The sequence below is a fragment of the Thunnus albacares genome, chromosome 15 (genome assembly GCF_914725855.1).
Source record: "Thunnus albacares chromosome 15, fThuAlb1.1, whole genome shotgun sequence".
NCBI lineage: Eukaryota > Metazoa > Chordata > Actinopteri > Scombriformes > Scombridae > Thunnus > Thunnus albacares.
The window spans coordinates 25,666,081-25,682,428 of NC_058120.1; the positions used below are offsets into that span (position 1 = coordinate 25,666,081).

Here is a 16,348-nt window from a genome sequence, read left to right on the forward strand (position 1 = left end):
CCCTGGCGTGAAAAACCAGAGCTATTAGAGGAAAGGGGAGTCTGCTTTTTACTTGGCCAGTGAGTCGGGGGTATTGTGGTTTTACATAAAATCTTAGTGCAGCCTTTAAGGTTTAGTTTAAAGACTTTGTTCAAAATATCAACAGCCAAACGATGGATAAACTGACTCTAAAGAATCCAAACGGAAAGACCTTTAAGCTCCTGACTATAAAGTCCTTACAAGTTATTTTGTTTTTTCCTGATTTTGCACAGGAAGATCAGTGCACGCAAAGGGTTAAACCCCCCTGATCTTTTATACGTTTGTGTATCCTGCTTTTAGCCCGCTCGTATAACCGCTTACACACTTAAACCTTAAAATTGTCACGGGAAAACTAAGTCTGGTTGCATTCCAGCGGGCGAGGACAGAGGCTCTGTGGGGAGTGGCAGCGAGTGTGGCGAGGCCGGGTAACGACTGAGGAATGAGGGTTTTTTTGGGGGGGGGGGGGGGTGAGAAATAACAGAAAATGGCTGTGTGGAAGGTTTTAGAGATGACACACAAACACACAAACAATCTGAAATGGCTGTGTGGAAGTGGTGAGTGACGTATGATGAGTGACGGGAAACACGAGATGATGTAAAACAGACAAGAATGAAATCAAACCAAAAAAAAAAGGAATCAAGGATCATCCACAATTTATTCAACACTTCTGATTTTTGTTAAATGATGTTTCTTAACATAAACACTTGATTTGTGTTAAAAAAAAAAAAAAAAGAAGAAAAAAAAAGAAAACTGAAGCTTTTTTATACATTTGAGATTCAAGTTCAACTACAAATCAAATCCAGTACCCGGTCATGTCCTGAATCCACATTTGGATGGAAAAAAAAAAAAAAAAAAAAAAAAGAACATTGGAAAATCTGATTATATTTATAAATAAATAAATAACATGGCAATTATTAATTCAAAATAAACTGCAGTAGGCTATATTTGATATTATGTCAATGACTACTGTTTTTTTCTTTTTTCTTGAATTTTTAATATGATTTCAAAAACATAATCAGTTAGAAGATTATACTGCAACAGGTCATTTTTTTTTTTTTGATTAACTTATCAAACTTTAGAAGATCAACACTGGATTCCTATTTTTTCTTCTTTCTAGAATACTTTTGAATATTTTTATTCGGGGTTTAACATGATGTAAACTGATCGTGACGGCCAAACTGAGGCTTTTAAGCCTTTCTAAAAGATGAAAGTTGCTCTTTAGAACAAATCTTCAGTGTAAAATGATGCAGTTAAATGTAGCTTTATACATCTAATTCAGTTTTCTATATGAACTTGAGGTCTGAGCTGCTCCTCTGTAGAAGCAGACAGACTCTTGACTCCGTGTTTCCCTGACATTAAAAGATCCTGAATTCACCTCCCGTCAGGTTCCAGCTGCCCTTTTTAGTCTGCAACTAAACCAGGACTCCCCCCGCTTCCACCGAAAGACTCAACTCTTTATATATTCTACAAAAAGTAGCATTCCTCTAGTGATTTAAAAAGGGCTGGTGCAAAATACTTAAAAAGAAAATGTTAATTACATGTGCATCAACTCCCAAAATAAGCAGAATATCAGAGTGGTATCAGAGAAAAGAGGCGGTTATAACATCCTCTGTCTTACTGATAGCATGTGGAGTTCACTTCTTTTTTTCTAAATGATATTTATATATATATCACAATATATATTTAACAAATTAAACACTTTCCTCAAACTGGGAGAAAACAAAATTCAAAAAAAAGGTTCATGATGCATAAATGACTTATTGCTTTAAATATTTGTTCTTCTACTATACAAGATCCACAACTTTTTGACTTTTTTTTTTAGGACGGTTTGTATCATAGATCGCAACACGCTACTTCAGCTCCCCGCTGAGACTCGACGCTCCCGACACATCGGATTCACCAACATTCACACCCTGAGTTCACACGGTTAAACGCACACTTACTCCATCCGAAACGAAATAGTGCATTTACACAGCGGCAATACTACTGGACAACAGCGAGCTAAAATCAGACATTTTTTTTCCCCGTCAAACTAAAGTCACTGAAAGACAAAAGGAAGGCAAAAAAAAAACAACAACTACGGAGCTGGTTGACAATGAAAAACAGCTCATTTAAGCTCGCTGTCAAAATGCTTTTGCTGCCAACTGTATCTCTCCTTCCTTCCTCCTCCTCCTCCTCCTCCTCTAGGTAGTCTTTTTTTTTTTTTTTTTTAAGACAGCAGCTTAAACAACACAGTGCAACACTGCTGCCAGCGGTGAGCCGTGATCTCCGCTCGACTCCTCGCGCTGCAGCCAAGAATCATCCACTAACATGTATGATGGCTGTTCTGGGGGTTTTGTATTGTTCCAGTGAATAAGAGACGTCTGTGTTTTGGAGATATAAGCTGTTTACAGGTCTCTGCTCGGTGGCTGGCATGTGGTATTCAGCTGATATTCATATCAGGGTTCCTACATGTTTTCCGTTTCAAAATGTAATTATTTTTTTTCCCGGTATTTCTTGAGTGTTTTTGAAGGTTTGACAGGTTTTCATATATCATAATCACATCCTGGTAGCTTGTGAGGAATATGACTGTCACACCGTATCAGTGCAGTATCGATGTACGGCTGAAATTTAATCTTTGCGATAAATAAACCGATACATGACAGATGTGACCAATCGTGCATCAGAACTAGTAATTATTAGTTAATTAATAATTAATCAACTATTTATCGAGCAAAAAAAAGCCAAATATTTGCTTTTTCCAGCTTCGTCAATGTGAGGATTTGCTGCTTTTCTCCGTCTTATATCAGTTTATAATGAATATCTTCTGGTTTTGGACTGTTGGTTGGACAGCATTAGAGCTGAAACAGTTAGTCAACAACAACTGATCAAGTCATTTATCAAGCAAAAATGCCAAATATTCTCCAGCTCCAACCATGGAAAGGTGATAATTTGTTGATTTTCTCTGTTTAATGTCTTTATAAATGTCAGCATTAGGACTCAGAGAGAAGACTGAACAATTAATCAACTACCGGGAGTGATCAGGAAATTTATTGATAGTGAAAATAGTTGATAATTGCAGCTCTAATCAGGACTTAAACATCAATAGTTCTTCATATTATCCACATTTACATTTGTCTTACTGGGCATTCAGACCAGAAACAGCACTGTGTTAAAAAGGGCCAGGAGCTGCGTTGGTTTGTAGTTTCAGCCACCAGTAAGATGATGGAATATGCAGAAAGACCAGATTGAGTCGTAAATCAAGAGAGTTTGAAGGTTTAACACTACGAGGAAGGATTTTACTGCATAAATCATTTTCTCCTCAGCTGCTATGATCGTCAGGTAAAGTGTTAAAAAGGAAATCTACCAGGAATGTGTACTCGCACGTATGTGTTTGGACGAAGCATGACGCTGCAAAAGCTGAGCCAGGTTCCACTTCTTTGCCCGACAACCTTTTTTCAGAGCCGTCTTCGTCGGCACAGTGGCTTCATTGAAATGAATGAAGGGGGGCAGTTTTTTTTCCCACACGGCGCTGTTGTCAGATTAATTCTGTTCATTTCACCCCTTTCTGAACCGACTGGAACTGAAACCCTGAGTAGAGATCTACATCAGCGTTGCATACATACTCTGGCGTACATTTTCCTCTGACCTTTGACCCCTCTGTGCCTAGAAACAGTGGCAGTGCTGCTAATGTACACAGCGCTCCCCTGAGCCCGACCTGTCAGGAGCGGGGACACAAACACCGCTCTCTCCTGCCGAGTGTAATCGAGAAGTTGTCACAACGTTCTTGTGACGTGTTTACACTGGCTGCTGATTTATGCGGCAGAGCGCATGCCATGTCCCGCCAGACCGTCTCCAACCTAAACACAACCCTCCCAGTGTGGCTGGCTTTGGCCCATGTATGGGGCGAGTGTTTACCCTGCGCCCATCAGTCTGACTGGTCCCAGGCGAAGCAGAGCCCTCGTCTCTGTCAGGCAAACGCTGGGTCTGAACCGAGACGGTGCCTTGATGGAAGACCAACGTGCTCTTAATCATCCGCGTGTACGACAGCAGGATTCCGGGAACGGATTAAAACGGAGCGTTGTCCACTCAGCGTTATCTCAAGTACCACTTTGTCATCCACGTTTACACCTGAGCTCTTCTCTGGTTACTGTGGAGGAATAACAAACTAACCCAATATTCAGCTCGACTCGACAGATAGAGGTGGATCAACCTTTTACTGCGGGTTCACACTGCAAGCAACACCACAAACTACTCAGCTCCTCTAAAGCTGAACAATCTGAGAAACTGCCGTCAAGAAACATGTCAGCTGAGATATTAATCAGCTGTAATGTTATTGATAACCTAAGCATTTGATTCTGTGTTTCAGTGTTTCTCCATTAGCCTGTTATTTGAAAAAACAAGCATGGAGTGTGAATCTGTTACTGGATTCAGTGAAGCTGTAATTATTTCTCATTTCACAAATTATTTTCTTATGTTTAATTAGAGGATTAACATTAGAAATGTGAAAACACAGCTTAGAAAAATACACAGACAAAGCATTTGTAGCCTCTCGCACTCAATTCATTGATTAGTCAATCAACAGAAAATGAATCAATGATATTTTGGTAATCAATTCATTTGATCTTGAAGGTTTATTATTGAAAAATATTTAGGAAAAAACATTATTAGCACTAGATCCGGATGTTTTGAGCGTTTGAGTCAAATATCCATCCTTGACAGAGTTTGCTCTGTTGTCATGGAAATGGTTCAGTTCAACTCTAACCACCGATGAAGGTCATGAGATGCGTCTAAAAGCGATGGAAAATTTCCAGTATGTTCAAATTGAATAGCAAAACTTTGAGCAAAAATTTCAAACATTCAGTGAATATTTTGGAGTTTTGGATTATTGTTTGGATAAAACGTAATCATGGCGCCTTTAGAAACTCGTGAGGAATATTTAAGCTGCTTGCAGTGTGAACAGAGTCAAACAAACCAGGATGAATTTCATGCCGAGTAGTTGACTGTCAATATTAACTGAAATCATCACTTCGTCCTGAGTATTTCCTGTTTCCACTCCACACACATTCAAGGCTACAATGCAAAGAAGGGGAAAAAAAAAAAGAAAAAGAAGAAGAAGAAGACTCAGTAAGCGCCTAAAACTCAAACTACCTGATCTACAACTGAATTCATCCAGACTTCTTCAGTCCTAAACTAAACGACATCACGTGAATCCGTGAAAAGAATATCAGAGCACTATCATCTTCTTAAAAATACTCAAAAAATAAATATAGAACAGTATATGATCCGTAATATCTGCGTCAAGAGAAGGCCACTTCGCGTTTCAACTATGAAAAAGGTCAAGATTACCACAGTTATCATACTTCTTATGTGCACAAAATATACTATTAAACATTCACTAACGCGGCAGCAGCAGGGAGCGTGTTGTTCAGCCATTTTTCACCCTCTGACCAGACTCATCCAAACAACTGACGACTATTTCCTGCCACAGAAACTAAACGTAACTAAATAGTCACAGCAACAACTGACTAATATTTAGTTAGCGGACTGTTTTTAGTGTCCCTATACTGAATATATGAGCCTCACTTCTCATAAACATCAGTCAGTTTTTTACTGCTTAGTTTTGTTGGGTTTTTTTTTTTTTTAGGAATAATCAGAATCAGTTATTAAATGTGCCACAGTGCAACTTTGGCATTTTAAGAGAGAGCTACTGAACATAACAGGAATATATATGAAGAGCTGTGCTAAAAATGAGACTATTCAGATACATAACAAAAAAAGACTAATTAGTACAAAATAAAATGAAATTACAGTACAGTAACTTTTAATATTGATGTAAAAGTTGCTCACTTCAGTCCCTGTTTGGACAAAACTCCAACACTTCTTAAGTATGAATCCTCCATTTATTTGAATTTTTTAAAGGGAATAATGAAGCTAAAGCTATGATTGTATTAATATTAGAATGAATATGTGCAATTTTATATTCGACTTTTTTTTAAAACTGACCACATAATTATGACAGTTTTGAATACATTTCCGTGATTCTTTACCTTGTGTCTTATGTCTTTGGTTGCTGCCACCATTTTTTAAAACACCCTATAGCCAGCAATAAGCTACCTGTCCAAGTACAACTTAGAAAAAAAATAAGTTACTTTACAAAATGGGAGTTTGGTGGATAAACAAAATCAAAAGAGGAAAACAAACTGAGTGGAATGACAGTGATGACAATGATTTTTTTTTTTTTTGTAACTGTGCAAAGTCCAGAAATGAATGTGTTTCATTTCTCTGAGATGATGACATGAATGAAATTAAAAAGGCAAGACGGTTCACCTCAAACTTAAACAAAGTGTCTCCTAATAATATATCCATATTTCCAAAACATAATTTCTGATCAATTTCTCCTTTTCCAACTCTTAAGTTGAGAGAACAACCATGGTTTCATGTCACTATGTTCCCTATGTCAATAAATAATTTAGTAAAATTACACAAACCCAAATATCAACATATATTACATGATCAATCTAGAAGAGCTTAACATGATAGCAATTTAAGTTTCTTTTTGATTTGATTTTGTGCGTTTAAAGGCGATAAGCCTTTTTTTCTCTTTTTTTTTCTCTTTTCTTAATTTTTATCGCCGTTCATTGATTTCTGGTGACGTTTTGAGAAGGCGGCTGTTTAACTCCCGACTCTTCATCACCAGTTTATCCGGAACGATCTGATGTCTTAACAGTTTTCTGTGACCGGGTACCAGTCACAAACTCCTCATTTTTTTTTTAAGTGCTCTCTCTCTGTGTGAGTTAGCTGGTGAGTGTGGCTGCCTGTTCTTTCTCCGCCTTCTCTTTGGCCTTTTCTTTCTCTATCAGCTTCTCCTCCTTCTGTAGCATCACCATGATGTCGGCCACCTGAGTGGTGGAGATGTCGATGTCCTCTTTGTCGATCAGTTCCACCACCTGGGACAAGGAAAGGATTTAGACTCGATGCAGCGATCTCTATCATTTACACCTCTACCATTTACACCTGGTAATAACATGCATCTGTATGCTGTTACCTTCTAAAGGCCCATTCAGACTGGATTTATTTCTCTAGAGGGGGAGGGGTGATTTTAACATTACCTGCCCTGCTAACACAAACATATAGGCCTATTTGGGAATCAAGATGATAACAGAAAAGGCGTCAGAAGGCCTCATAAAAGCTCATCAAATGGGCTGTTGAAATATCAGCTACAGGTGGTATTCTATTCCTATATTTGTTGAAATTTTGGCAAATTAGAGCCATTAAAAGTATGCTAAATTAGCTCTTAGCACTTCCTGTTTGCAGTGTAGACAACTATCACTGGATTACTGTGATACTGAAGAAAACTTAAACTTTTTTTCTTTTTCTCTGATTTCTAAGTGGATTTATGGAGTTTTATTAGCGATGGACATCAGAGATAAAGATATCCTCAGGAAGCGAATGTCACACTGAATGATAAATGTGTGCTTCATGTCTGCGAGTTCAGATTTGACTGAGTTATGACTCAAAGCAGGAGTGTGATTTTTGACTCAAAGTCACCTCACGCAGTATCTTTGCCTCTCCTTCAACTCTCTCGCACCCCCCCACCCCCCACCCCCCACCCCCTTGGGGCGGTTTATGACTTTGTCCTGCAGAATGTTCATGTCTATTACACATCCTGTCATTTCACGATGGTTAAAATCTCATCGGAGGTAATGAGTGAGTGAATATTTCCTTCCCTAACTCCTCCTGTAATGTTAATCCTGTCCGAATGGGGCTTCAGAAACCCTTTGTATGGCCACATTAGATTTCACAACTTAAAAAAGAAAGAAATGTAGGTGGTATATGGTATAACTTCATCAAATTCATCAAATTAAATACTCTATTTTATGTAAAATTTAAATTTACAGATGTAAAAAAGGAGATATTTGACAATTGCTACAATTAAATGAAATGAAAGCAGGAATTATACTTCACACATTAAATATATGTTGTGTTAATGAGGAGAAAGACCCACAAAATTAAAACACTTACCTTCACAAGAAAACAAAACCCAGAAAGAACAAATTTGAAAGTATTTACAAAAACTACACAATGAAAACGACATCATGAGCATCCCTCCTCTATCTTCCTTCACAGAGGATCATCCCGCTAAAACATACTTTGATGACGTTGTCGATGTCGATCTTGCCGTCCTTGTTGTCGTCGAGGGCCTCGGCGATGCTCTGCAGCTTGTGCTCTGGAATGTTCTGGATCTGCCTCATGACCTGGATCAGCTCGTCGATGCTGATGAGGTTTTCCCTGAAGGTGTAGAACAGACTGCATACAGGAAACGGTTACCAGGTTTGATGGCACGTAAAATGAGGTGGAGAAGTCTTGAGGCAACATGCTCCATTCAAGGTTCCCAGATCACACCAATCATTCTGATTTTGTCTCATTTCTATTGACGGCAAAGTTCAATTTTCAGTTGCCTCAAAGTTAATTCATGCAGCACACTTAGTATTAATAGACTGTGATTTGTTTTTAGAGCTGATAAATATTTAATTTGTTGCTGCTCTGGGCAAGAAGGATAAATTAGTTTTGGGTGCATTTATACGTAAAAATATTATCTAGAACATTCATATTATTTGTTGAACCTCAGTAAAGGTCACAGAGCCCTGACAGTGTAGTTTAGTAAAATATTTATCATCAATGTGATTTCATTCATTTAGAGGCATCAACTGTTTGGGTGCAGGGAGCAGAGATGGAAACTATGAATAAGGTGAACAGAACAGTTGATCTTTTTACAGCAGCTAACAGACGACAGCATGATGCAATGTTAGCATTCTGGCAAAGCAAGCAAATGGCGGTTTACCACAGTTCAGCTTACCTTGTAGCATCGCTACGTTTAGTAAAGAATAATCTGTAAAATTTTAGATGAATTAGGAATTGCAAATGAGCCAATAATAATATGCAGTATGTGTTTTTTTTAGTCTGGGAAACCTTTTGTTCCTTTTTTTAAAAAAAAAATAAAATCTCCACCACCATTTTACAATGAAGGTAATGATGATGAAGATGGCAATGATGAGGATGATGACGGTATAATAGAACACATGACTGAAAGATAAACTGTTGTGTGTGTCATGGAGAGTTGAGGAAGATGATACGAAGGCAACGTTTTCAGAGAGATCCTGAAGCGCTGTGATAAACAACTGAATCATGAGACTCTTCCTCGCCAGATAAACAAAACAACAAAACTCTTTCAGTCGTGCTGATGATGTCATCTCTGTCAAAAAGTTGCCTTTGCATCATTCACGTCCAGAATCAGTTTTTCCAAGTCTGTCTTAAAACGACAGTCAGGAGCCCAAATGAACATTGAAACATGTTTTATCTTGCTGTAATCATTCCTCCTGTTCATACTGACCATTAGAAGATCCCTTCATAATGTGCTTACAATGTAATCCACAGTCCTCCTTCTGTGCAAAAATGTATTTAAGTGTTTATCTGACGCTAATATGAAGCTTCAGTCATCCAGTTAGTCAAATCAAGTAGATATAATTCAAGGTTACAGTCTTTTTGCTACTATACTTCCACCGCAGCTCAACAGGGAAACACAAAGAGTTAATTATATACTGAAAAGAGATCAAAACAAGGGTTGTGGATTTTGTCACCCATCACTTACACTGTTAGCGTATTTGGAGGTGATCTTTTAATGGCCAGTATGAACAGGAGGAATGATTACAGCAAAGCAAAAACTTCATTGTTTCAATGTTCACATGAGCACCTGACTGTTGTTTTAAAAACAGACTTGAAAAATCGTGAACTTGTCTTTTAATGTCTTTTGACAGACACACACAGCACAGCCTGTGGAATGGTGCAAAGCCATGAGAGACGCCAAAGCTTTCTGCTTAAAGCGATGATTCAACTTTTTGGGAAATATCCTTATCTGCCTCCTTCATGAGTCGTATAAATTGTGTAAATAAGATGGCTTTAAAGCTGTTGTTAGGCTAGCTGTTTCCCCCTGCTTCCTGTCTTTATGCTAAGCTAAGCTAAACACATCCTGACTCCAGCTGAGAAATTATTTAAAACAAAAAGACAAAAGCCGGCACTTTAAAGGAGGACTTCATCTGTGTTTTTTTTCCGGGTTGCTCGAATGGAAACGCCCACTCAGCCGTTAGCAAAAAGCAGAGGCGTGGGTTAGAGCGCTGATGCCCCCTCCCCCCCGATTTTTGGTCACTTATTCTTGCTGTACACGATTTTGAGCCTCAACAGAGAGTCGTGTGCTGCTAAAATCACACATTCGACACTTACCCAACAGGTGGGCTGGTTCCACCGTCCATTTGTCCGTCCAGGGTGACCTTGTCCTTCTCCAGCTCCCCGATGATCTTGTCGATGCGACCGATCATGTGGTTCACTCTCTTAGTCAAACGCTTGCTTGCCTTCGACTCCTGCAGTGCCTTCTCCTGACCGGTCTTAGAAAGCTCCTTCTTTATCTCCTCCAGATCCTGGAAGAAAAAAAAAAAGACACAAACACACGAGTGAAACACAGCACATAAACACACAATAATCTGCATTCATGCGTAAGCTCGGCTTGGCTTGTTCTGAAGCGGAACATACCGCATTCACCATCTTTCTCATGTGAAAAGATGCAAAATTGCAGAGTAAAATTTATAACTGGCCTGTTGAACGAGTGATGCACAGAACTCTGCACATGGGAAAAACCTTTGTTTAGATTTCAATTATACTGCCTTTAACTGAAAAAATGTGGCGTCTAAATCCAAATTTTGTTAAAAAAATCCAATAAAAAAAAAGAAAAAGAAACTAAAACCAATTTACTGAGGTCATACAACTTTATTTGAAGATTTCATTGGCATCTGTTGGCACAGCAATTTATATAATTCTGGGTTTTTATTTTCTCGTCCATCTACTGTACATGACTGTCATATTCTCTTGACTGCCTCGCATCTATGTCATGCACCACTTTGCTTAAGTGTTTTTATATCCAACTTCATGTCAAAGCATTCCCTCTTTATTTCTGTCACAGTACGGTGCTGCTCTGATGACATGTCATTGGCAGCTGTGTTAATATTTTCTAATTGCTTCAGGTCGCTAATACAACTACTGACATTCCTACATTTGTTGTTTTTGTCTGCTGATATCTGACAGCGGGTGTTGAAATTCTTCTCTTTGGTTATTATGAGTGGAACGGCCCACAAACGAAGCAGAAAAAGTTGCCTTATATGGCGATTTTAAAAGGCGTTGTTTACATTAATGATCAAATCTCAAGCACTTCATCAGGAAAAGGTGGCATTCATCAAGCTGAAATGAGCAATTACATTTTGTGCAGTTAAAACTTTGGTGAATCTGACTTGGAACACTTTTACGAGCGAGATTTAAGGGTCCGTTTACACGGTGCGATTGTTGGCTGCCTGAAACGAAAGTTGACAGTCGTGAGAGAAATGGTGGTGAAATCTTTGGTCGTCAATCCAAAACGGTGGTCCTAAATCGCACTAGATCAATGGACTTTACTGAACAAGACAGCCTGAGGCAAAATCATTTAGTCAGTGTCAGAAATTTGAGACCAAATTCTCACAATATCAATCAGAAAAGTGAAGAAGTGACACAGAATACAGTGGCTGGCGTGACATTTCATAAGGGGGAAAACACACAGATTCTCCTTAACGACGTGTCTCTGCTTTCATATACTTTTTTTCTATTTAGCGCTACGAGTCACCGCAGCGCCCAATTTGACACCTTCAAACTGATGTTGAGCAGCCTGACACAGACTGTAACCAAGATTTTATTACAGGCGTCAATAAATATTACAGGATCGTTGTCACACGGGCTAAAGGCGCCTTTAGGAAAACTTACACAGAAACCTTTGATTTGAACGTCAATAAAACCCGACTCTTGAAATGACTAGTGTGAGAGAGTCACCTCGTTGTATTCCTGGACGTCATCCTTCAGTTCTTCCAGCTCCTCTTTCTCCAGAGTAAACAGCCTCCTCTGCTCCTTCAGCTTCGAGCAGGCATCACTCAACAGGTCGATCTCTTCTTTGGTGATCTCCTCACCCTGGAATATAAACATATGATGTAAGAGATTTGCTCCACATGATTTGGATGCCAGATTAAATAAAAAAAAACTTTAAATACTGGATTCACTATGTTTTAGATACTGAATGATGAACACATGAGCTTTAGGTCATATTTTCCCCTCCGAAGTGGATGCATGATATTATACTCTCTACTTACTTTAAAAAAAAAAAAAAAAAAAAAGTAGGTCATAAAATGTGTCTTAGCAGGCACCACATGTGCATTTAATACTGAACAAACCCACATAAGAGACCAACCCAAACATATAAACTGGATAAAAGAGGGAAGCTAGGGAGGACCCTGGGATACTCCCCATTACCCCAATGACACATTACCACATGACTGAGGGAACTCTGTGGAGCTACAAAGCTTGTTAGTTAGTTAGGGAAGGAAAGGTTCGGTCACTGACGCTGCCTGGAAGGATCGACAAAGGAAAGAAAAGGGTAGAAGTTGATACAGACGTGGGCCAAAAAAAGAATTTGCAAATCATATTTAGCATTTGTTCAACCTTTTTTCGGGATTTTCTCTGATAAGAAAGGAAATGTTGGGTCAGTTTTAGTGTAAACGTCTATGTTTTAGGCTTAAATTGTGTCTGATTCTTGTCAAAAAATGTGATTTGATTCTGGTCCTTATAGCTTGTCTGTGATTTGTCTGTGTTCTTTGCTGTAATTTATCTTGTCTGTTTTTCATCCCACTAAAGAACACACAAAGCTGAATATGAGTATTTGTGGTTTGCCCTCACTCCATTTTCTTCTTCTCTGCTTTCCAAGCATGAGTATCTGCTGGCTGATGTCAACTTCCATTTCATCATACACATAAACCTTGAATTTCAGGGTTATTTCCTGTAATTTGGATTATGTTCTCACTCCTATTGAACCTGACATCAAATGGCAGTCTGCAATGGTTTCAAACAAATGCCAGAATTATATGAATTACAAGTCCTGTTTAACCCACATCTGGATCCTGTATGTGCACAGGGATAAAACTGGCATGGAGGTGAGGATCATTTTGGGAGAAGACATCATTAAAAACCTAACCTGGAAACGCAGGAATGTCTGCCACTGTTCAAACTGTGTGGCCCAGACGATGCAGAAGTAACAAAATGATTGGTAGCAAAGAAAGAGTCTGATTAATACTCAGGAAATAAACAAGCAGACAGACAGAATATCCAACATACATGCTCTGTGCTGCTAAAAGGTAGATGAAAGCATTAAAGACAGAGTATTAAAAAAAAAATCTTTGAGATATTTTTTGTTTCCATTACAATATTTCTCAGGTTTATAAGTCAGAAAGCTTGTGATCAAACTTCAACACCAATAAATTAAAACTTTACTTATACCTGAGCTTGATTAAAAGATCCAAGTAAGAAGAAATAACTAAATTCATTTAAAAATTTTAAAAAATGTAGATAGTTTTACATCAGTAACATCTCACATAAATAACCTCAAATGCAAAAAACCCCAAAACAAAACATAGCAAATATCTCTGATACCATTTTGTTGTGTTAGTAATTTTTAAGATAGTAATACTTAGAACATGCATGTAGAAAAGTGTGAGTACTTTAAATATTTACAACAAACTACACAGCTGAATGTAAAAAACTGTTTGCAGCATTTTCCCAATTACACAAAACATCCATATAGAGGTATTACCTTGATTCCCTCGATGACGGGGGCCGTATCCCTCAGTTTCTCTGAGTGAGCGGCCTTGTCAGCCTTAGACAGCGCCTGCTCTGCATCCGCTTGGCTGTGCTTGACTCTCTCCGCTTCCAGCTCCAACTCCCCTTCCTGTAGAAGACGGCGATGAGACAACTGATCAAGCACTCAAAGAGCAACTGGGCGGAATCAAGGTCAGATCAAATACCAGTCTTAAAGGTCCACTTAATGAATTTCCACTGCATCAAAGGATCCAGTAAGGGCGCATCACATGATGATATTTCAGTACAGAAACTGGGCATGAACAGCATTTCTGTATTAATGGGAGAAATGACACCTTCATTGTGTAACCAAGTCCTTAAACTTGAGCATATAAAGGTGTGATGGCCAAACAGAGACACTGTTGTTAAGAGTTCTTCATTGTATTCATCAGTGGTGGAAGAAGTATTCAGATCCTAAAAATACTCCATTACAGGTAAAAGTCTTGCATGAAAAATATAAGTGTTATGAGCTTGATGTAGTTAAAGTATTGCAGTAAAAGTAGTGGTTTGGTCTCTCTGACTGATATATTATTATATATGACATCATTAGATTATTAATAGTGAAGCATCAGTGTTAGAGCAGCATGTTACTGTTGTAGCTGCTGGAGGTGGAGCTAGTTTCAACTACTTTATATACAGTTAGCTAGTTTAGTCCAGTGGTTCCCAACCTAGGGGTCGGGCCCTTCCAAAGGGTCAGCAGATAAATCTGAGGGGTCGTGAGATGATTAATGGGAGAGGAAAGAAGAAAAAACAAAGTTCTGATACACAAATCTGTTTTCAGTTTTTGGACTTTTTCTCTAATCACTGATTTTTGGTGAAATATTGGATCATTTGAACATTTATTGAAATGAAACCATGTGAGAAGTTTGGAGGGAAAAATCACTATTTGGTGGAGCTGTTAACAACTCACAGACATGTGAAATGTGACCCCGACTACACACTGCTTTTTGTAAGACGTCAAAAGCCAAAAAGGTTGGAAACCACTGGTTTCATCTTTAACATTGTGTTGTATTTTAAAAGCTTGTTATATTATCCATTGTGTCAAATCTGCATCCGAAAAGTAACTAAAGCTGTCAAATAAATGTAGTGGAGTAGAAGTATAAAGTAGCATCACATGGAAATACTCAAGTAAAGTACGAGTATCTCAAGATTGTACTTGAGTGAATGTACTTAGTTGCTTTCGATCATTGTTATTCATTGTTGAAAATGTTTGATTTTACAATTATTCTGCTGGAGTCTTGATATCATGACTTTAACTGGTTCATTTTTGTGGTTTTACCTTTGTGTTTTTGGTGTTGTGGCGTTTTGTGTTCCCAAACTTCATTATGGTTTCATTTCATTTCAGTTTCGTTCCAAATCAAGCACAATGGACTTGTACTTCCCTCTGGCAAAAATCAATCCACTGTATCAAAAAGCTTCAAACCCCTAAACCTACAGTTACCAATCCTCCAAATTTATGTGAAAGGAACTTACCCTTGCAGCCTTTTCTGCAGCATCAGCCAATCTCTCCATCTCTCTGTCTTTGTTGTCCTGGCGTATGGCCGCCTCCTCCTGCAGTGTAGTCTCCAGTTTGGTCTTATTGTCCACTTTAGAGAGCTCCATCTCTGCCACCTTTAACTGGGCCTCCTTTGTCTGTATAAGAGAGAGTGGAGCAGAGTAGAGCAGTGAACTATCCGAATGAAGACTGAACTGAATTGACTGAATTCTTTTTTTGTCCTAGATCCGGTCTGCCAACATACCACCATCTCAGGAAGCGTCTGCAGTGTGGTCTTCAGCTGGTCGGCGGGAGACAGGGTGTCGGGCAGGTACATAGCTCGAGACAGCAGCAGCAGAGAGGTGGGAATCTGCTGGTTCAGATGCAGCTCCAGCCACTGCAAAGGACAGAAACATGACACAGATTATGACTGATACATATGTGACATAACAAGACAACATCAAGACCATTTAAACTCTCCTTAAACTTTGAGTTTGAGTCTCTGTAATATCTGTAAATGTGAAAATGAATCACAGAATACAACATTATATCACTTTTTAGATGTTGAAATCGTCGTTTTGCATGTACATTTTAACTTTAAACCTGCATTACCTGATTTTTTGGCCACTAGTTTTCAGCAGAAACAAGTAGTGAACACAACACTGACATATCATCACCTTTTAAGCTGATATGTTAGGAAATAGTTGCTTATTTCCACATCCAGAAGTTATGGAGCAACCTTATCATTCATTTGGAGTCATGTTTCTGTCCACCTGGTGAATGTAAGTCCAACATTCACTCTCTTTTAGCTCTTTTTTTGCTCTCTACCAACTCCTGAGGGAAATATCTGGCTTTTCAGCTGCTAAATGCTCCACTATGTTCACCAGCTAGTCTGTGTCTGTTTGCCGTTTGGTGCTGAGCAGGTAGTGTACAGTGGGTTTTTAGAGCTTTTTCTCTGAAAACGATGCACTGAGAGTGAACCAAATCAGTAAAGTTGCAGCTGGACAGTTAAATAATGAGCTGAAACTAAAGGATCTATCAAATTTAGTAGGTCAAACCCAGCCAATGTCATATTACAGTAAAGAATTATAAGTGTGTAAGTGTAACATCCCAGAAAAA

The 16,348-nt window shown here is 38.6% G+C and overlaps 1 protein-coding gene across 6 annotated transcripts in view; it reads right to left on the minus strand.

Moving 5' to 3' along the window:
* Nucleotides 1-654: 654 nt before the first annotated feature.
* The window catches only part of letm1 (leucine zipper-EF-hand containing transmembrane protein 1), a 33,620-nt gene continuing 17,926 nt past the window's right edge, over nucleotides 655-16,348 (minus strand). For 2 of the 6 annotated variants that reach the window (XM_044374186.1, XM_044374185.1), the window contains exons 8-14: nucleotides 15,495-15,626; nucleotides 15,229-15,387; nucleotides 13,712-13,846; nucleotides 11,905-12,039; nucleotides 10,279-10,472; nucleotides 8,151-8,289; nucleotides 655-6,947 (exon numbers count right to left, since the gene is read on the minus strand). In XM_044374186.1, coding sequence (XP_044230121.1) covers nucleotides 6,795-6,947; nucleotides 8,151-8,289; nucleotides 10,279-10,472; nucleotides 11,905-12,039; nucleotides 13,712-13,846; nucleotides 15,229-15,387; nucleotides 15,495-15,626 — 1,047 coding nt within the window. In that variant the 3' untranslated portion in view covers nucleotides 655-6,794. Of the gene's footprint in view, nucleotides 6,948-8,150; nucleotides 8,308-8,857; nucleotides 8,891-10,278; nucleotides 10,473-11,904; nucleotides 12,040-13,096; nucleotides 13,130-13,711; nucleotides 13,847-15,228; nucleotides 15,388-15,494; nucleotides 15,627-16,348 lie in introns of all 6 variants that reach the window. The other 4 variants (XM_044374181.1, XM_044374182.1, XM_044374184.1 and 1 more) reach the window with 4 other exon arrangements.